Source organism: Sander lucioperca, chromosome 14 (assembly GCF_008315115.2).
Source record: "Sander lucioperca isolate FBNREF2018 chromosome 14, SLUC_FBN_1.2, whole genome shotgun sequence".
Lineage (NCBI taxonomy): Eukaryota > Metazoa > Chordata > Actinopteri > Perciformes > Percidae > Sander > Sander lucioperca.
In genome coordinates this window covers 26,074,666-26,095,900 of record NC_050186.1, presented here as the reverse complement: position 1 = coordinate 26,095,900, position 21,235 = coordinate 26,074,666, and the positions used below count along the sequence as shown (strand labels likewise).

The 21,235-nt window shown below is 42.0% G+C and overlaps 2 protein-coding genes across 4 annotated transcripts in view; one reads left to right on the top strand and one right to left on the bottom strand.

Annotated features, from left to right (window-relative positions):
• Positions 1-238: 238 nt before the first annotated feature.
• ssna1 (Sjogren syndrome nuclear autoantigen 1) lies at positions 239-4,306 on the bottom strand. Its single transcript, XM_035991459.1, has 3 exons — positions 4,000-4,306; positions 1,868-2,067; positions 239-487 (listed from the first exon to the last, which is right to left on the bottom strand). The coding sequence occupies exons 1-3, from the start codon at positions 4,049-4,051 to the stop codon at positions 395-397; spliced, it is 345 nt and encodes a 114-aa protein (XP_035847352.1). The 5' UTR covers positions 4,052-4,306; the 3' UTR covers positions 239-394.
• ehmt1b (euchromatic histone-lysine N-methyltransferase 1b) overlaps positions 3,549-21,235 on the top strand; it is a 46,773-nt gene continuing 29,086 nt past the window's right edge. The window contains exon 1 of one of the 3 annotated variants that reach the window (XM_035991457.1): positions 3,549-3,724. Coding sequence is in view for 2 of the 3 variants with exons in the window: in XM_031277412.2 (XP_031133272.1) it covers positions 9,016-9,036 (21 nt within the window). In the remaining variant the exon portion in view is untranslated. Of the gene's footprint in view, positions 3,725-8,936; positions 9,037-20,004; positions 20,264-21,235 lie in introns of those variants that run through there. The other 2 variants (XM_031277412.2, XM_035991456.1) reach the window with 2 other exon arrangements.

Here is a 21,235-nt window from a genome sequence, read left to right as displayed (position 1 = left end):
AATAAATAGAAAACTTGAACAAATGGAAATACTGTCTACGTGTCATTTCCATCCTGAGAAACACCATTTTAGCTTTTCTTGACATTTTGATAGTAAGCGAGGGAGATCCAAATTGGAATTTGGAGATAAAATACGTAACGCATCTTAAATCTAACTGAACACAAACTACAACAGCCTAGTGCAACGTATTCCAAGTCTGCCCTGTTGTCCGTTTGGTCAAAAAACGAAAGAGTCGTGGTAGTGATGAGAAACACATTTATTAGAATAAGAAACTTACAATAAATCAATCAAATCTATTACACTTGAGTCCAGAGTGGAGTACGAACGGTTAAAAGTGCAGAGGCGAGGGTTGCTGTTGAGGTCAAAAGGAGAGTTCAGGGACATTTCATTGGCGTTATTGAGCCTTTCTCCGTGGCTCTGTGGCTTTACTCAGGTTTCCTGCCTCCTGCTTCAGGACGCTCAGAAGAGACTGGGAACTCTCCAAGATCTATAGGAGGTGGGCGGGGGGGGGAGTAGAAGAAGAAGCAAAAAGATTACAACATATAGCTGACAATTTGGTTTATACTGTAAAGGTCATTTAAAAAAGGGGCACTGCTGACTGTCTGTTGATCTTTAATAAGAGCAGCTTTGGCGTGTGTGTTTGCAGTGATTAGTGTGTGCGTGGAGGGCTCGGGGGGGGGTTCGGCATCAGTAAGCAGGGATGTGCCTGTGGGAGAGGAGACTGCTGCAGAAGGACAACAGGATGGTGCGTCACTGACTGTAAAAGCACACGCTGTACAGTATCAGGCTGTGCCGTCAAGATATTTGGTAGCTTGACCCAGCCTTATATCGACATTGTATCTGTTTAGGCTAATCCAGTGGTTCCTAAAGTGGGGCCCCCTGAGGACCCCACCCCCCAGGGAGGGGTCCTTGAGTGTGTTTCAGGGGGTCCCCAGAAAAAAGGGGAATCATTTCTTGTTGTGTTCACGATATTTCAATCCAAAGTAACACACGTTAACTTACTTAACGTGAAAAAACTTGGGGAACCACTTGGCTAATCTACCGTCTGGTATCTACCTTTGGCCTGCTCAGCTGTCCAACCACAGTCCTGTGATACAACCTGAAAAAACCCTGAAGCGCAAAATTGACAATGAAAACCGTCGGTTTAACACTGCCTGCACTGACAAAGTATTTGTTTGTTTTTTTTACAGCCAAAACCAAACCAATGTCTTTTAATTTGCAATACGCAGGTTGCAGGGTTTAAAGATTACAATGAATGTACGGTGGCCCTACATTGAGAAACCCCACACAGACTTAATGTTCCTACGATGGTGCTCAAGAGAGAGAGCCACAGCAAGTCAACCTTTTCACACATCAACTCAATAAAAAGCATAAAAATGGTATTGCTGCTACTAAAAGTTCTGTTAAACAATGTTTTTTTTATGCAGTTTTTGACGTCCCTGTGTCAGATGTGACCAAATTTAAAAGAGAAAAAAAAATGTATTAATTAATCCTGCAAAACCCACTAGAGCTGCTGATTATTTTCTAAAGAACATTTAAGATAAAGTGTTTTTTTTTAAACCTATCCCAGCTGCTTAGAGTCCAAGGTTATGTCTTCAAATAGCTTGTTTTGTCTGACAAAAAAACCCCAAAATATTCAATTCACAATAATATGAAACAGAAGGGTGGAGTTGAAACGGATCACATGCTTATTTCACAGATCATTTTGTGTTTTATTTCAATTTGGAACCGATGATCGGATTCAAAAACAAATTGTTCAAACAATTCCAATAATCCAATGGAATGGTCATTTTTGAACGATTCCAAGTTGGAACCGGTTCTCGATGCCCAATCACACACACACACACACACACACACACACACACACCTTAGTGTATGCAGCCTCGGTCTCTGCGATGGTGCGGTCGAACGTGGCGCGGGCGGTGAGTCTTTGCGCCAGGCTCTCGTTGACTCGGCTCAGCTTCTCCGAAAGGATGCGGATGTCGTGCTGCAGCCGCTCCTTCTCCTCTTCCTCCTGCTTGATCTGACTGTTCAACTCCTCTCGCTTGGAGCACAGGTCCTCAATACCTGATGGAGACAACAACAAAAAAACTTCATCACACTGGAGCAGCTGAGGCCAGCGGCGGATGATTCTGTGCCTGGGTGTGATGACGGGGGTTGTTTGCTTTAAACAAAACTGAAAAATATCAGTATTTATAAACATTTCTAAATCACATGAAGATCAAACAATTGCATCGGTAGTGAAACAATTAGTCAGCGTTATGGATTAGTCTGTAACAGAACTCATATTGAAAACTCTTACTGCCAACAACACGTGTTGTATACTGTGTGTTTGGGGTGTGCCTGCATAACTGATTTGGACAAAAAAAAAAATATGCATGGTATCTGAATTCATTCTTGAACAGGTCATTTATTTGACAACATACACTACCGTTCAAAAGTTTGGGGTCACTTAGAAATTTCCATTCCACTCCATTACAGACAGAATACCAGCTGACATTGTTTTTTTTAATCAGGGCAGCAGTTTTCAGATGACATTATGTGCTTACATAATGTCAAAAGGGTTCTCGCCTGTTGTAGAAAGAAGTGGCTGATCTTTAATGCAATATCTACATTGCCCATTATCAGCAACCATTCATCCAATGTTCCAAAGGTACGTTCTCTTTACTAATCTGATATCATTTTAAAAGGCTAACTGAGAAAACATTGGAGAACCCTTTTACAATTATGTAAGCAAATAATGTAATCTGAAAACTGCTGCCCTGATTAAAAAAACAATGCAATTGATCTCAGCTGGTATTCTGTCTGGAATGGAGTGGAATGGAAATTTCTAAGTGACCCCAAACTTTGGACCGGTAGTGTACAGTTTTAAACATTTCTGGCCAGTTTTGTTTGGACCAATCATAAAGTAGAATTAAATACCTTTAAATTGGGTCTGGCACCCTGCCAAAGGGTCTCAGAATACAAACAGATTAACCAGCAACTGACAGGTGAGAAGTGTTAACGTTACGTCGTTCATGTTTCTTTCTCAGAAACTAAAAACACGTTGGCTGTACATTTGTTTGTTTTTTTTTGTTTTTTTTTGGGAACGACCAACATATTTGTTAAAACAACTTCAAGTTTAAAAAAAATGATAGCCTGTTAGTAGAGCTGGGCAATATATCGATATTATATCGATATCATGATATGAGACTAGATATTGTCTTAGATTTTGGATATCGTAATATGACATAAGTGGTGTCTTTTCTTGGTTTTAAAGGCTGCATTACAGTACATACAAGTGATGTGATTTTCTGAACGTACCAGACTGTTGTAACTGTTCTATTATTTGCCTTTACCCATCATTATATCCACATTACTGATGATTATTTATCAAAAATCTCACTGTATTGTTGATTGTGAAAGCACCAATAGTCAACACTACAATATCGTTGCGGTATCGATATTGAGGTATTTGGTCAAAAATATCGTGATATTTGATTTTCTCCATATCGCCCAGCCCTACCTGTTGGCCCTCAGTTGAACTAACGTGGTCTGCGTGCATAGGGTTTAAAGCTGGTTTCCAGGTGATAGACACCGCATAATCTGGAAGGGTTAATCACACTGTACCAGAGTGTATCCTGTTGCGGTCAAATAAGCTTTTAAGAACAGTTCAAGGAGAACAGACAAGCCCAACATCACAGGTGTCTGGACGTTAACGTTACTACCCCTGTGATACTACAAAGTGAGTATGTTGGGAGCCAACGTTATCTTTAAAATGAAATATATCCGTGACAACAGAAAGCCGGTTCACCTCCGCAGTTTAACGTTAGACATTGAAGTATCTTTGTGGCAAAATATTATATTCAAAAGGACAACGTTACTGAATTAGGCACACCCCGTCGCCAAAACAGCCAACAGTTAACGTTAATCACCCGGCATCACACCTTTTTCAGTGACTAGTACTACTAACCTATAGAAAAACGTTATTGACAAGATAAATAAGTTAAAGTTACCTACATTTGACAAGTTCATTGTTGTAAGTCTGCAGAGCAGCAGCTTGTTGGGTCATGTTGGGTTTTATCTAGCTAACGTCCGCTTCAGTTAACTAGCAAACGTTATAACCTGTAACCGCGGCTATGCACCGCTTAAGATAGCTAGTTACTTGTTATCTAAATTCCTGCGGCCAGCTAACTTGTAATCTGTCTCTTTTTGTATCCAAAAATACAAGCGCCTCCCCACAGAGAAGTGTTTCCAACGAAGTGCTCGTACATGGCGGGTTTCCCGGACAACTGATCCACTTCTTCTTCTTTGGGCCGTTCAGGGTACTACTGCTTCTTTGGTGATGTTTTACGGCATTGTTGTTGCATTGCTGCCTCCATCTGGAGCTCAACCATTACTGCGTCATCTTCATATTACATCCTTTTTATTAGTCCTAGTCCGGCAGCCCAGAGCCTTTCGATCAAACGAAAAGAGTAGCCTACCAACGTTTGAGCACAGGGGCATCCAGGGGATGACCTCTCATATGCAGATATGTGGATGTCTGCCGGAGCCCCACTGCTGCGCAAAGAGCTAGGGCTGACAAAATGTGTTGGATCAAACATTAAAAAGTACCATCTCAAACCACTCTGATATGAACAGGCAGGTCACACAGAGTACTGAATGGCCCCTGCCAGCCACCAAAAAAAGGGCCCCTCAGATATGGCCTAGATCAGGGGTGTCAAACTCTACTTCCCCAAGGGCCACACTAGAAAATGAGAATCACATCAAGGGCCAGGCATATAGTTTATTGCTTTTATGTCATGGGAAAAGTCAAATATCTTTGACTGTATTATTTCATGTTTCATATAGTCTTCTCACTTACAGTTTGGTCGACAAAAATGACAAAAGAAATGACAAAAACTTAAGCGTCAAAATTGTAGAAAAAAACATTGTGAAAAGTGACAATAAATATTTGGGCCAAAATGTATTGTGAACCTAAATGTATATAGGGGCCGGATTTGGCCCGCAGGCCTTGAGTTTGACACGTGTGCCCTATATCAAACGAAGGAGGAACCACAAACCACCTTGAAATGAAAAAGCACATCCCACCGAACCCGAAAATCACCATGCCAGACAAATTACTTGCTGCAAAGGGCCTGCCAGACACTCCTCAAATGTGGCCCCAATATACAATATCATACAATTGACCTAGATTAAATGTTGAGAGTACCACTTCAAACAGTTTCTGAACCAATTGTACACATCCACAAAGTACAACCATCAGCATGCCAGACACATTTTCTGCTGCTTAAGGTCCACCAGACACCCCTGAAATGGAGCAGTAGTGGCCAAGGGGGTTAAGGAAGGGAGGTCGCCGGTTCAATCCCCAGACCAGCAGGATAAAATCTGGGTGGGGGAAAGTGAAAGAGCAGTGCTTGTCCCTCCCTCATTACCACCACTGAGGTGCCCTTGAGCAAGGCCCTTAACCCCAGCGGCTCCAGTGGAGCTGCTCAGTGGCCAGCAGTACTGGGCAGCTTCCAGGTATGAATGTATAAACTGCGTAACTGTGTGAATGTGACAGGTCGTCGTTGCAAATGAGTTGTTCTCAATCGACTTACCTGGATAAATAAAGGTTAAAAAAAAATAAATACAGTCCCCACATACTTGACCTCAGAGCAGACTGTAAATAAAGATGCAGCATCACCCATGAGGGGCATTGTGAGGTTCACTCATTCACACAATGCAATAAGAAGATGGTGTATTACTTCAGGTCAGCGAGGAATGTCTGTGACAGAGTTGCGGAGTCATGTGATCCCTTTTCTTCTCCAGCAACAACATCTCCATACCTCCTGAACATAGCTACGGGAAGAGCAGCATCACAGGAGACCCAGGAGTATCTGACTGGAAGCCTTTCTACTGGCCATGAACTGTGTGTGAAGTTCCAAGAGGAATGTGTGGCAGACAAGAAAAGGATGTTGAAGCCCATACAAGGAAGAAAAGTTTCAAATTTTGCAAAAGAAAACCTAAAGAGGAGGCAAACTACCAAGGAAAAGTCTGTGGCTGAGAGCATGAGAGATGTATTCATTCACCTTCTTGTAAGGATTTCACAGAAGACGACCTTTAACCTTAGACATATTAGGAGCTTCCCAGTTACAGAGTACCCACTGTCCATTGCACACTCAGATGGATCAGGCCTCAAGACAGACAAGAGCAAGTTGCTTAGAAAACTTGAGACGCTACAGGACGGTTTCACAACTTTACCGCGGATCAATGTGACAATTATAGATGGGGGGCTCCTGATCCATTCTTTCTTATATGCCATTGGAAAGATAACATCATATGGAGTCCTAGACTGAAAACTCCTCACATATGTCTGTGCCAGTCAAGGGAATGAGATTCATGTATTATTTGACACATACCAACTGGGTCCCTGAAGGAGAGTGAGAGAAAGCTGCGTAGAGCAGATGACCGTCCCTTTGCCATTACTGGTCCTGAGCAAGCACCAAAACAAATCTGTCAGAAGCTACTGCATAATGGCATTTTCAAAAATCAGCTGGCTATGTTTCTTATTAAGGAATGACAAAAAGACACATATGGACCAATCCTTGCCAAGAAGATGCTGGTAGTCTCTCACGGAGGCATCTGTGCACAACTTACTTTTAATGAATTTGACCTCAAGATGTTAGTGGAATATCCAGCTCATCTCCAAAGTAGGCATGAATAAGCTGATAAACCTCCTGGCATTTCATGCAGCAAATGCTACAGGAAATGTCATAGTCAGAGCCTCTGATACAGATATCATGGTAATACATCTCTCATGCTCTCAGCCACAGACTTTTCCTTGTTTGCCTCCTCTTTAGGTTTTCTTTTGCAAAATTTAAAACTTTTCTTCCTTGGATGGGCTTCAATAACCTTTTCTTGTCTGCCACACATTTCTCTTGGAACTTCACACACAGTTCATGGCCAGTAGAAAGGCTTCCAGTCAGATACTCCTGGGTCTCCTGTGATGCTGCTCTTCCCGTAGCTATATTCAGGAGGTATGGAGATGTTGTTGCTGGAGAAGAAAAAGGATCACATGAGTCTGTAATTGCATTGATCAAGGCATCCCTATGGTGACTGTCTTTCTGTATTCTGCTGGCCTGAAGCTGTGCAGCTGGCTGTTGCTCTGCCTCCAATCCTGTCAGACTCTGCAAGTCTGTCACAGACATTCCTCGCTGACCTGAACTAATACACCATCTTCTTATTGCATTGTGTGAATGAGTGAACCTCACAATGAGGGGCACTAATGGGTGATGCTGCATCTCTAGTTACAGTCTGCTCCAAGGTCAAGTATGTGAGGACTGTATTTCAAGGGTGTCTGGTGGACCTTAAGCAGCAGAGAATGTGTTTGGCATGCTAATGGTTGTGCTTTGTGGATGTGTACAATTGGTTCAGAAACTGTTTGAAGTGGTACTCTCAACATGTAATCTAGGTCAATTGTATGGGGCCACATTTGAGGGGCGTCTGGCAGGCCCTTTGCAGCAAGTAATTTGTCTGGCATGGTTCGATTTTTTTCGGGTTCGGTGGGATGTGCTTTTTCATTTCAAGTTGGCTTCATGTGGTACCTCCTTTGTTTGATCTAGGCCATATCTGAGGGGCCCTTTTTTGGTGGCTGCCAGGGGCCATTCAGTACTCTGTGTGACTTGCCTGTTCATATCAGAGAGGTTTGAGATGGTACTTTTTAATGTTTGATCGAATACATTTTTGCAGCCCTCTTTGAGGCCCCCAGGGGCCAAACGCAGCAGTGAGGCTCCGGCAGACATCCATATCTGCATATGAGAGGTCATCCCCTGGATGCCCCTGTGCTCAAATGTTGGTACTCTTTTCGTTTGATCGAAAGGCTCTGGGCTGCCGGATTATAACTAAAGTTATCAAATACATGTAGGGGAGTGAAGAGTATAATATTTGCCTCCGAATTGTAGTGGAGTAGAACTATAAAGTACCAGAAAATGGTCCTGGAAATACTCAAATAAAGTACATGTACCTCAAACTTGTACTGCAACTTGAGTAAATGTACTTTCCACCACTGTGCATAGCACATTTATTAAGTGAACTAATGTGCTTTACATTAAAATGTATACCCTACCATTATTTACCTATTCACATGTTAAGAGTTTAGATTTTTTTCTTCGCTTTTTATGAAATGTTGTCTTTCTTACATTTCATATTTTTCATTCTTACCATAAACAACCCATCATCACAATTCATCAATTTTTTTTTAACAGTTGTGAGTGGAATAGCTTGATCTCTTATAATAAATAAACATGTTGTAATGAAATATTAGTGAAAGAAAAAGTGTCCCTAATGTAGAGAAGCCCAGTAAGCATTTACATGAATAGGTCTTGATAGCAGACATTTTGACTTGCCATAGTAATAAAAGCAAAGGTGTTACACATTACATTAACATGGCTCTGTTCTATTCATGTGTTATTTATGTTTGCATTTTATATTGGATTCATGATATAATGGTTTGTTTCTTTAAATCTTTTATGCTCCACATATCTGGAACAAGCTCCCAGAAAACTGCAGGTCTGCCGCAACTCTCAGTTCTTTCTCAGTCTTCGGAAGACCTTTCTTTTTGATGCTGCCTTTTTTAAAATAATTGTTTGTTTCTTGTACTGCACTGTAACTTTTTTCTCGTATTTTATTTGTTTTTCATTTTTATTTAAATTGTTTTTAGCTGCTCTTTCATGTTTTATGAAAAGCACTTTGAATTGCCCTGTTGCTGAAATGTGCAGCTATACAAATAAAGCTGCCTTGCCTTGCCTTTAAAAGATGATTGTTGCAACTTACCTAATAGCTGTTATCTTTTTCAGTATGTCTAAATGCTGTGGCCGGGCTACTTACTTATCACATAGTTCACTTTCTTGTGATCGTAATATCTATGGGGGGTTATTATGAATATCATAAGGATTGACATTATTGACAATCATATTCCCAGGTGTGGTATTACACCGTCTGCAAATCAGTATATGTGACGTATTCGCGGGTGGGCGGAGTTAACGTCCAGGCACCATGGCTTCGGTTGGACCCGAGGTGAGTGTGTGAGCTTTATCTATCCCAAGCTTGTTTTACTTTTCACTATGTTTTTCCAAGGCTTTGAAACTGTGTATTGCTCCGGCAGCCAGAACCACGCTTGTAAACGGGCGAATTGTCGATGTCGAGGTGTCGTTTTTTCGTAAATTGCCCGCTGCCAGCCCGCAGTCTCTTGCTACTATTGTGCTGGACCGGAGGGCAACTGAATGTGCAGGAAGATGCTGCGCCCCGGAACCTGAATGGTCCGCCCGGGCGCGTTGTGGGCTCTGTTCTATGGGTTAGTTATACACGGTCCTGGTTCACGTCACTGTCCTGCTTCTGTCCAATTTTAGCGGTTCAAAATAAACTGCGGATAGATATGCATGCGTTTTCAGCCGGTGTTATTCGTGGTTTTAGCTTTATTGTCTGTCGCCGGTTCACATTGACGGCTAATTAATACACTGCTGTTTCGCTAGCTGCTAGCAGCCGTGCTAGTTAGCAGACAGTGTATACTCTCAAATCTCAAATCCACACAATAACTGATTCTTGAGGTGAACATCTTTTTTAAATGAGAGAGGCTAGTGTCTACGTAGTTTGGAACAATACTTGTAAATTCCCCGCTGATAAGTTTATATTATCTTATGCTGTGCAGTCTGTTAGCTACATGATAAGTGATGCAGTCAATGAAGGCAACATTCAACCTCCCACTATAAACATATGGCGCCAGCTCTTAAACCGGCTTTGATGCTCTTTGCATGATTATTTTTTTCACATTAAACTTTTATTAGGAATAACTCTCCTGGTGGAGGCTTGTCTTTGCTAGCTATCTGCAGTTACGGCCATGACTTTCAGTCGGTATAAAGCAGTCCAGGGCTAGCTGTAACAAGTTGCACTGTTGTTTTTATTAAGGTTTAATCAGTAAAGGATGGACTGATGGAATTGATCGCTTGGCTACAGTGGTACAGAAGTGTGAAAACGCATCAGTCCTTCAGTCTTTGTTTCTTTTTCTTTTTGAGAGATGGGATCCAGTCTTGTTCGGCAGAGGTCGCTTGAGAAGCGTTGAGATGATAATATGCTCAGCAGTGCTGGGAGTATATTGAGGTGTAGTGAAGAAAGGTGCGGGACACTGAGCTGTGCAGCTACTTCCGTTTGCACTCATAACATTCTTGTCTGGTATGTTGATGCCTTTGACACAGATACAATGGGTCGCCATAAAGTTGCAGTTCACCTAAATCAAAAACTAATTTCTCCACATACATCTAGTGGTTATTTAACACTGTAGATAGTTTTGGTTTGATCTGTTATTTTTTTTTTTTTTTTTTTTAGATATCTGTATATCCAAATTCAGCCTCCTCCCTAATACAATGGATTTTCATTGAAGCATTGAAAAATGCAACTACGTTTTTCTTTTTTCTTTTTTAGAAACCATGTGCCTGAAATGAACACACCTCACCATCAGTCCCCTATGAAAACAGTTGACAATGAAGTAGTGGGATGACTAGTTTGTTTATTTAGGATCCTCATTAGCTCCTGCATTGCAGGTGCTATTCTTCATGAGGTCCTTACATCTCACTTGAAAATGTGGCAATGCAATAATAAATACACATAACAACATCATAAACAATAACCAATTAAAAAATGTAAAACAAAAACTAATTCCTTACATTTAGGTTGAACACATTTTTAAGACAGGCATATCCACGTACTATCGTCCCAGAACATCTCTTTCATCCTCTCTGGACACATCTCACTAGTCCTGCTGAATCGCTTGGTCAATCATTAGATGAGGTGATTGACTGAAAATGAATTGCCCAAAATGTTAATAAGCGATTGTTATTTATGAAGAAAATGCTGGCTAGATCTATCTATTAGGGCTGAACGATTTTTTTAAAATAATCTAATTGCGATTTTTTTTTTCAAAAAAATATTGCGATTTAAGCTCTTTGTCTTCTGTATTATTCAACAAAGACAAGCAGTAAATCATTGTATAGTATGAACAACACAAGATTAGATAGATTAAACAAATATGTTTTTTCCTGGAGGCCAGGCCTGTATGTGATGATGAAATTAGGTGATGCATGAATTTATATGAATGACATCTTTTGTTTAACTACTTCAGTCACAGTACTATATTGAGCACTGACCAAGCCTGGTGGAAACATTCATATGAAAGTCAGAAACAAATCACACAAACTAAAGTGCAGATTGCAGAAATATAAAAACAAATGTGTACCTTTACCACACTTAGTAGTATTTAGATTATTTAATTATTATTTACTGTAATAAACATATGTAAACATGTGGATTGCCCTTTTTAAACACTGTCTTTGAACTTTACTAGACCGTTTAATAAGTAAAAATATAGTATATACAGTTTATACTATTATTTTTACAACTTATTTTTACAGTATTATTTTTTTTACAGCGCACACAGAGGAGTTGCCTTCAGCCCCTCCCTCCCCTCATGAAGTTGCGTGCCGCGTGCATGACAGCGTCAACGTTGCACTTTCTCAGAGAGGGTATCGTTACGTTAGCAGTAGCATGCTGCTGGTGGTCTTGCTGTGGGATTAACTGCACTAATAAAACTGTTGAAACAATGTGGCCACGCTGCTGTGAAAGCTCCCCGAGCGTCATTTATCAGAGTCTGGTTGTTACCCCTCTCTGCGGCAGTCTCATCCACTCCATATCTTTATAACGGAGCTAGCCAACTGGAGCTAACCGCTAATCAGAGCTAATCGTTGCTAACCAAGCCTTCAGTTCTGCGTGCCTGTATCCATGGACTCGAGCCTGAATAAAACCCTTCATTTTATTAAAATGGCTGTAAACTCAGAGTTGTTTGAATGACAGAAATCTGCTCAAGGTACGGCGTAGCGTTTGCGTGCTAGTTGATGTTTTCTCTTTGCGGAGTGCAGACTGATTTGCTCTCGCGAGTCACGTGACCAAATCGCAGCCTTTGCGATTAGGAAATCGCGTTTAACATCTCGCGATATTGCAATTAATCGTTCAGCCCTTCTATCTGTCTGTCTGTCTCTTTATTCATACAAACTTTTACGCATACTGTACATAGATCTAGGCCTTTTAACCAATATTTACCCACATCTTTAAGCAATGTGCGTCGCTTCGTTGCTGCCCCTCACTGGCAAATACTACTTTTGTATATTTGGTGCAGAAGGTTGTGTAAAAGCCGCTATTTCTTTCAGTCAGCCATTACAAAAGTTAAAATATATGTTCTACCTATCTAGGTTTTGCTGTTGATTTCACTGATTTAAAATTACCAAGAAAGTTGAAAACTGTCTGTCTGGACATTTCCAGGATAATTGCCTGAGCCACACGCCAGATGTCCTTCGCCTTCTGCTCTGTGTGTGTTCTCTTTAAACTCCGTTTCGCTTCGGGAAACAACAACAAACTTCGAGCTAGCAAGCTACATGCTGAAAATGGCAAGTTTAGAAGAAAATTTGGATTTTTTGGTGAATGATTGTGAAGATTTACAAATAATATGTTTACGGCCTTTACTATCTAACTGCGACGTTTTCGGACCGATTGGTGGGGATTGCTCTGGACAAAGTTCACAGTAGCTCACATTACTGTAGTGTGTGAACAGTTAACTTAATATTGTATGTGGCGTTTTCTTTTGTGTTGTGCAAATGTTCCACTAAAACAAGGTTCTTCCCGAGACAATTTTGTAGAGCCACCGTTGCTGTGTCCGGAGTTTAGCGATGCCCAAGACGATTGTGATTGGTTTGAAGAAATGCAAACAACCCAGAGTATTTTTTTTCTCCTATCCCAGAATGTGTTAGTGGTGTAGCTATAGATCTATAGTGGTGTAGCTATAGAAGATGATAGACCTTAAGCAGGGTTCTGCGGGGGCTCTATGCAGAGCTTACGCCGTATGCCGTAGCCTACGCAAGTGGCCTGAGGTTTATACTTGTGCGCTGGTGTCTTGTTCTAGCGTATCTCTTTAAGAGAATAGTAGAGATGGTCGATTCCGATACCTGAACTTGCGTATCGGCCGATACTGAGTACTGATCCGATACCAGTGTGTCATATATTTGTGCTATTTGTATATTTGTCTTACATATGTTTTAACAATTGTATACTACTATCCCCATTTGGATGTGATATTACTTCTATCTTTGTTTTCGGTCTGACTCAGGTTAAACTCTTTGTGAAACATGAACAAACAAACAATGAACTTTCTTTTATTATGCAGTTTGACAGTCAGTTATAACGGAAAAATAACATAAATAAACTACTTTAACGTAGATTTTCTTTAGGGCTGTATTATGTGGTATCGGATCAGTGCATAAACTCCAGTACTTACCGATACCAGCATTTTAGGCAGTATCGGAGACAATACCGATACTGGTATCGGAACATCTCTAGAGAATAGCAGGGCCAGCATGTGTGTATGCGTGGGCAGTGTGTGGTAGAGCGAGTGAGAGAGTGACGGGGATTAGCTTCTCCCCAGAGTGTCTCCCCTGTGCTTTCTGACTACAGTCGTAAAGTAGTAGCAGGAAAAGTGAATCCTCGTCTTGATTTCATGTTGTTTAAACGGAGAAGGAGAACCCAGAAATGAGTAGGAGGGAATGCGACGCTACCAAGCTAAACAACGTGTGTCGCCGCAATGTGTAGTTAAATTTTTTTGAGAGGTGCACGTCAGGTGACGTAGGGTACGGCGTAGGTTCCGTATCTACACGTACCTACGTACGTACCTATGGGGTTGATTTAATGCAGGACCATGAATTGGGCTTTACTCGCACACACAGCGCCTATGGAGACTTCATTTGCATTGTCTTGTACAGACAGATAGCAAATGGCTACCCAAAGGCTGATAAGCGTTAAATTGAGTTCTTTAACAGTAAATTTACACTACCAGTCTTAATTTACCATCCCGGTAATTATCATATTTGAGCTAAAAAAGGTATACATTTCAGCTTGAGGTAACTGCAGGGCTCCTGTATAGCTTTGCACTACATTGGACAGGTGTTTCTGATTTCCTGGTCACTCAGTGTGTGTGTGTGTGTGTGTGTGTGTGTGTGTGTGTGTGTGTGTGTGTGTGTGTGTGTGTGTGTGTGTGTGTGTGTGTGTGTGTGTGTGTGTGTGTGTGTGTGTGTGTGTGTGTCATTCAGCATATTGTTCATGTGTGCATACCAGAGTAGCCCCTCTCCCCACAACTTTGAGTGCCAGGCAGCAGCAAACTGAAGCAGAGAAATTGTGGGTGTACCTAAATTATGTTCTGGTGCACCTAAATGTAAGTAAGTAAGGCGCAACCAATGTAAACCATTAGTCTGGAGCCCTGTATCACGTTAATGATTTCACCTAAATTATAGTTTTGAACCAGGACCTTCCTTCAGTAGGACAGAGAGAGAGCTGATCATTAGAGCTGACACCTTCTGGTTGGTTGGTCGGTCTATTGGTTGGTCGATATGCTCTCGTCCGGCCAAATTGTCATTGGTTGGACAATTGCTGGTGTTACTTTCACAAAAACTTGAGAGCGCTTTGGAGGCGTTGCGTTTCTACAGCGGAGACGCTTTGGTTGCGTCTGGTTGCTATGATACAGAATATCCGGAAGGAAAACTGTCGGCACAAGGTAGAGTAGCCTACTTGCTCTGGCCCTTGATTTGGATGAAGGGAAGGCTGAATTAGCCTGGCTCCGCCCTCCTACGTACTTCCGCTCAATTTTCGTTTTCTTTCAGTACACCGTCTGGGTTTGCGGTATGTTCTTGGGTTTTCTCCGACCAAATCTTTGGTGGTCCAATCAGCGAACAGAGGGAGTGGCTGAGAACAATGACGTTGAGGTTGTGCGCTAGTTTGAGTTGTAGGGCTGTAACTGATTATTTTCAGTTTACTGTCACAGAGGAGAGAAGAAACTAGAAAATATTCACATTTAACAAGCTGGAATCAAAGAATTTTTACTTTTGTCTTAAAAAAACGTACTCAAACCGACTAATCTATGATCAAAACAGTTGCTGATTAATTTAAAAGTTGACAACTAATCGATTAATCATTGCAGCTCTATTGAGTTGTAGTTCTCGTAATGGCGGCGGAGAAGGATGGGAGCGAAGCCATTCGGTCCGTTGTGGCAACGCTGCCGAATATCCGGAAGTTAAAGCCCGAGCAAGAACAATCTTTGCTGAGTTTTGTTGGTGGCCATGATGTTGTGGCCCTCCTCCCCACGGGGTTCTCAAAAAGTTAGATTTTCCAGCTCGCTCCGTCAGTGGTGAAGGAGTTGGCTAAGGCTGAAGCACATACAGAAATAATAAGCGCCAGTCTATGTGGCCACCAGTATTCATTTTTTCTCCATTGTCGTTCAGCATTTGTATGTGAAGGATGTGCCGGTTGGTCTTTGTAGTATTTGTCCTACCCTTCTTTCATTGTGATTGGGTGGCTGGGTAGAAAAAGTGCTGAGCACAGCGTTCTACCCAAAGTTGAACGTTCTTCAACTCTTGGCGACCAGAAAAAAAAGCTAAATAGAATAAGTGCTCAGCGCATTGTCACGCTGCTGCCGTTTGTTGCACAGTGTAAATATGCGGCGATAACATTGCAAAGAATATAATAAATATGCTTTGGACACACAACGCTACCAGCTCTGGTGCACTGTAGCCAATTTAGTTCTTTAGCTATTTAGATCTCCACTGTGCTGTGTCAGCGCTGGATTATGGTCTGGCTACACCACTTATGTATTCTGGGATAGGGAAAAAAAACGCTCTGGTTTATCTATATTTGGCCGGGCCTAAGCCCTGGACGGAGCAACGATGCCCTTGCAAAATAGATAGATGAGAAATGTAGCTATTTTAAGGTACATACAGTGAGGAAAAATAAGTATTTGAACACCCTGCTATTTTGCAAGTTCTCCCACTTAGAAATCATGGAGGGGTCTGAAATTGTCATCGTAGGTGCATGTCCACTGTGAGAGACAATCTAAAAAAAAAAAAAATCCAGAAATCACAATATATGATTTTTTAACTATTTATTTGTATGACACAGCTGCAAGTAAGTATTTGAACACCTGTCTATCAGCTAGAATTCTGACCCTCAAAGACCTGTTAGTCTGCCTTTAAAATGTCCACCTCCACTCCATTTATTATCCTAAATTAGATGCACCTGTTTGAGGTCGTTAGCTGCATAAAGACACCTGTCCACCCCATACAATCAGTAAGAATCCAACTACTAACATGGCCAAGACCAAAGAGCTGTCCAAAGACACTAGAGACAAAATTGTACACCTCCACAAGGCTGGAAAGGGCTACGGGGAAATTGCCAAGCAGCTTGGTGAAAAAAGGTCCAATGTTGGAGCAATCATTAGAAAATGGAAGAAGCTAAACATGACTGTCAATCTCCCTCGGACTGGGGCTCCATGCAAGATCTCACCTCGTGGGGTCTCAATGATCCTAAGAAAGGTGAGAAATCAGCCCAGAACTACACGGGAGGAGCTGGTCAATGACCTGAAAAGAGCTGGGACCACCGTTTCCAAGGTTACTGTTGGTAATACACTAAGACGTCATGGTTTGAAATCATGCATGGCACGGAAGGTTCCCCTGCTTAAACCAGCACATGTCAAGGCCCGTCTTAAGTTTGCCAATGACCATTTGGATGATCCAGAGGAGTCATGGGAGAAAGTCATGTGGTCAGATGAGACCAAAATAGAACTTTTTGGTCATAATTCCACTAACCGTGTTTGGAGGAAGAAGAATGATGAGTACCATCCCAAGAACACCATCCCTACTGTGAAGCATGGGGGTGGTAGCATCATGCTTTGGGGTGTTTTTCTGCACATGGGACAGGGCGACGGCACTGTATTAAGGAGAGGATGACCGGGGCCATGTATTGTGAGATTTTGGGGAACAACCTCCTTCCCTCAGTTAGAGCATTGAAGATGGGTCGAGGCTGGGTCTTCCAGCATGACAATGACCCGAAGCACACAGCCAGGATAACCAAGGAGTGGCTCTGTAAGAAGCATATCAAGGTTCTGGCGTGGCCTAGCCAGTCTCCAGACCTGAACCCAATAGAGAATCTTTGGAGGGAGCTCAAACTCCGTGTTTCTCAGCGACAGCCCAGAAACCTGACTGATCTAGAGAAGATCTGTGTGGAGGAGTGGGCCAAAATCCCTCCTGCAGTGTGTGCAAACCTGGTGAAAAACTACAGGAAACGTTTGACCTCTGTAATTGCGAACAAAGGCTACTGTACCAAATATTAACATTGATTTTCTCAGGTGTTCAAATACTTATTTGCAGCTGTATCATACAAATAAATAGTTAAAAAAAATCATACATTGTGATTTCTGGATTTTTTTTTTTTTTACATTATGTCTCTCACAGTGGACATGCACCTACGATGACAATTTCAGACCCCTCCATGATTTCTAAGTGGGAGAACTTGCAAAATAGCAGGGTGTTCAAATACTTATTTTCCTCACTGTATGTAGGACTTTGGGATGTGGGGCTTAATTTTCCAAATTGATACCATAAAGGTCAGAATACATACGTTGCTTACCAGTAGCATGCAGCTGCACTTTTCCAGACACCATGTCCGCTTCCCTGAAGTCACCTATGTAAACAAACAACGAACGGTAAAGCGCATAGGCTCCGTCCAAAAGTTGTCAAGATATTTTGCTCCAAATGTAAAATGTTAACCTCATCATGGCGCTAGAGGAAAAGTCATGAACATGAATGTCTTCAGCAGAATGTCATGGCAATCTATCCAATTGTTGAGTGTGGACCAAAGTTGTGGACCAACATACAGCCAGACATTGCCATTCCTCGTGCCTCGTGGAAAAAAACGTAACAAAGAAGAGTGAAGGGCTGTTGGCATGGCTACAGACAAGGCCTCGCAATAGTCTGTCGTCTGCTTTGCTTCAACATTTTGGCCCTGTTGCCGTGAAGTATAACGTCGTCAGCTTTGTCTCTTTATTATGTATGTTTAAATCTGTGCAATCATGATGCACATCAAGAGAAGCCAATGTACAGTTTCATTGTATCTGAGGCTACATTTACATTGCTACATTTTGGTTTACCTTTACACCTCGCATTCACACTGCTCCGGCATTTCCGAACCTCTAAACCGAAGAAATTTCAAAAGACTTCTGACCCTGTTTTGGTTTGGAATCTCCTGGGTTTTTTTGCAGTCTCAACGGCCGCAAATGGAGACCTTTGGCAACACCAACGTTTCACCACCTGATTGGGTCTTACCAGTCATGACGTCTCCATCTCTGAGACCATTTTATTTCTATGTCTGAGACAAAGCTAAAAGTATACACGAGGCTTCCTGTTTACCCCGGCACGTACATGCCCAGAATACAAGAATGTTGATGAGACGGTTTGGGGCGTCTTTAAACGGAGATTAGTTGTTCTACTGGATCTAAAAACACTTGGGTGCACGGAGATCGCTTTTGGCTCAAAACCAAAAATGTAGCAATGGAAAAGTGGCATGGGTATAATGACAATACCGATCATTTCTGATTCTGATCAACTTTGTCACAGTGCATAAACTCTAGTCCTGATAGGTGCTCAAATGGGCATAAACATTTGTAACGCTGTAGTTAATGAGATTCACATTATACTGCAGGCTCAAAGTTGACTTGTGTACAGGTCGAGGCTTTGTTGTGTCAGTCATCAATAAGCGGCTGCTCTTTGCTTATCCGTGGCCTCCTTTTGTGTCTTGTGGGTGATACATAGCTCATAGTGAACTAACTGTTCACTGGCTTTACACCTCTCTTTTGTACACACCACAGTATCTGATATCTACTAGTTATTTCCTTCATTGAAACGCCACGGTTGGAGGGAAGAACCTATTTCCCTTCTTTTTTGTGCATTGAGCCCTGAAAGTCAATAAACCTGAGGCCCTATGTCAGGATGACAAGGGTTTTCTTTTTTTATTGTTTAGTTGTGAAACAGGAGAAGCCACCAACATCTCTACATCTGCATTCCTGCGTGTCTGAAACGTCCCCTGAGAAGAAAACCCCATATCACTTTGCAAGTGACAAGCTTCTATTCTGATCATCAATTGATTTGTTTTTAAAGTCATTCGAGGATGTGATGGTGTGCTGCTTTTTTCATTTATTTGTGTAATTGGGTTGTTGGACTGTTGGACAGACAAATCAAGTCATTAGAAGACATTACAGTGAGTTGTGGTAGCTTTTAACGGGCATCTTTACTATTCTTTGCAATTTCATAGACAAAATTATTGATTTGAAATGTTATATAGAGAAAACTACCGAAGAAGTAGAGACGCTTTTTCGATGTTGCGTTATGCTTAGCTGGTATTGTACATTTATATTCACTCAGTTCTGTATTGAGAACAGGGCTGGGCTGCTTTTTGGGATTTTTTTTCTCAGGCTTATTCCTCAATAGCAGCCTGGTCTGTTACTTCTGTGACTCCTGATATCTGTTGCATGGCCCGGCAGCGTCGGGTTCTGCTTCCTTCCCTGGCCCGAGGCTCAGTGGAGACAAAAGACTCTCCCGTTAAAAGGTTCTGATGTGGCCTGATGTTCACCATTTGAAAACATTTGGCTAATCAGGCTCCTTACTGACATCCGATTACTGATACTGACCGCCCCCCCCCCCCCTCCCCTTCTCCTCCTCCTTCTATTAGTGCTCCTAAAGTGGCTGTTCATACACACCAGCTATAAAGCCCCTTTCCCCCAAAAATGTGATTGACCAAAACACATTTCCATTTTACACAAGATAACAATTAAAAAAAAAAAAAAAAAAAGAACAGAAAGAAAATGAGAAGATGATTCTAGCTGTGAGATAAAAACCCAAGTAGGGTATATGTTATGCAGGGTTATTGGGTATGCAGTATTTGCATGGTGAGTCTGTTCCAGTGTATATCTTCAGTGGCAACGAGGTCTTGTAGTTTAAAGTAATGGAGTGGTGTTACAGTTCCAGTGAACTGACTGAGCATGCTCTGTGGAGACCATCTGAAGAGGAGGACCGACAGAGGGAGCCACCAGGTCACATGACCAGCGAGGTGAATGTGCATGCGGGGAAAGAAAAGGAAGAGAGGAACAATCTGTTCGACACGTTCTTTCTCTCTCTCTCTCTCTCCCTTTCTCTGTCCTCCCCTTTCCCTCTCTCTCTCTCTCTCTCTCTCTCTCTCTCTCTCTCGCTCACATACACACTCCCTCACACACACACACACACTCTCTCTCTCTCTCTCTCTCTCTCTCTCTCTCTCTCTCTCTCTCTCTCTCTCTCTCTCTCTCTCTGACGCCTTCTTCTTCTCAGTGGAGGCCATGAGAAGAAAGCAGGTATGATGCTTCCTGGAGGCACACTGGGGAAAAGACATGTTAGTTTTATACTCTTCACCCTTGATTGGCTTTGAATGGTCTGAGGAGACGCATAGTCTTGCTTCTCGGCTCCTTTTTAAGCCATTTTCTGTAAAAGTTACAATCAGTTCGAGCTCTCTTGCTGTCTTCTCGTTGAGGTGGTTTCTCAGTTTGTAAGATGCGCTTCTCGAGACAGTTGCTGCTGCTTAATCAGCAACTGATTATTCTTGATTCCTGTAATCAAGGACTTTAATCTCAAAGAGCGGTGTGTGTGTGTGTGTGTTTTTTTTTTTTTGGAGCTGTGCTGCTGTGTCAAAGAGAGATGTGAGTGTGGCTTGCTAGATCCTGTTGTTGGAGAGATCTCCTCATGGATTAGCACAACAGCTGTATTCAGAGCAATCATAGCACGGAAAACACGATGTAACTCGATCCATGGAAATGAACATCTGACCTCCCGAAGATCAGGAATCTACCCTGAGAGTAGATGTTTAAATCTTGGATCCAACGTCCTTTTTGTCGTACGATTTTCTTTTATCCCTCCTCTTCGCTCTTATCTCTCATGGTTAGTATATAATGAAGTCCCAGGAGACTGGACGTATGTGCAGCCTAGGCTATGTGATCAGGAATATACTGGAACATAAGGCTGCAGTGCCTGCTGATCAACCTAAAGGATGCATGTTAGGCTGCGGTATGAGCTTCCATGTTTACTGGCTTTGATCTTCTGAGCAGCTTTCTGGCTGAGGGCCAGACCTGGCATGTCTTGATCAGTTTGTCAGTTTGCACAATTAATCACTCGACAGGTAAATTGTCTTTTTTTTATTAGCTAGTTTATGGACAGTAGAGAAGTGACAGGAAGTGAGGGGGGAGAGGATGGATGACGTGCCAGATGCAGACTAGGATCACTGCTATTAGTCAGATCATTAGAGTACCAGGAAGCCCCATTTTTGATTGTTT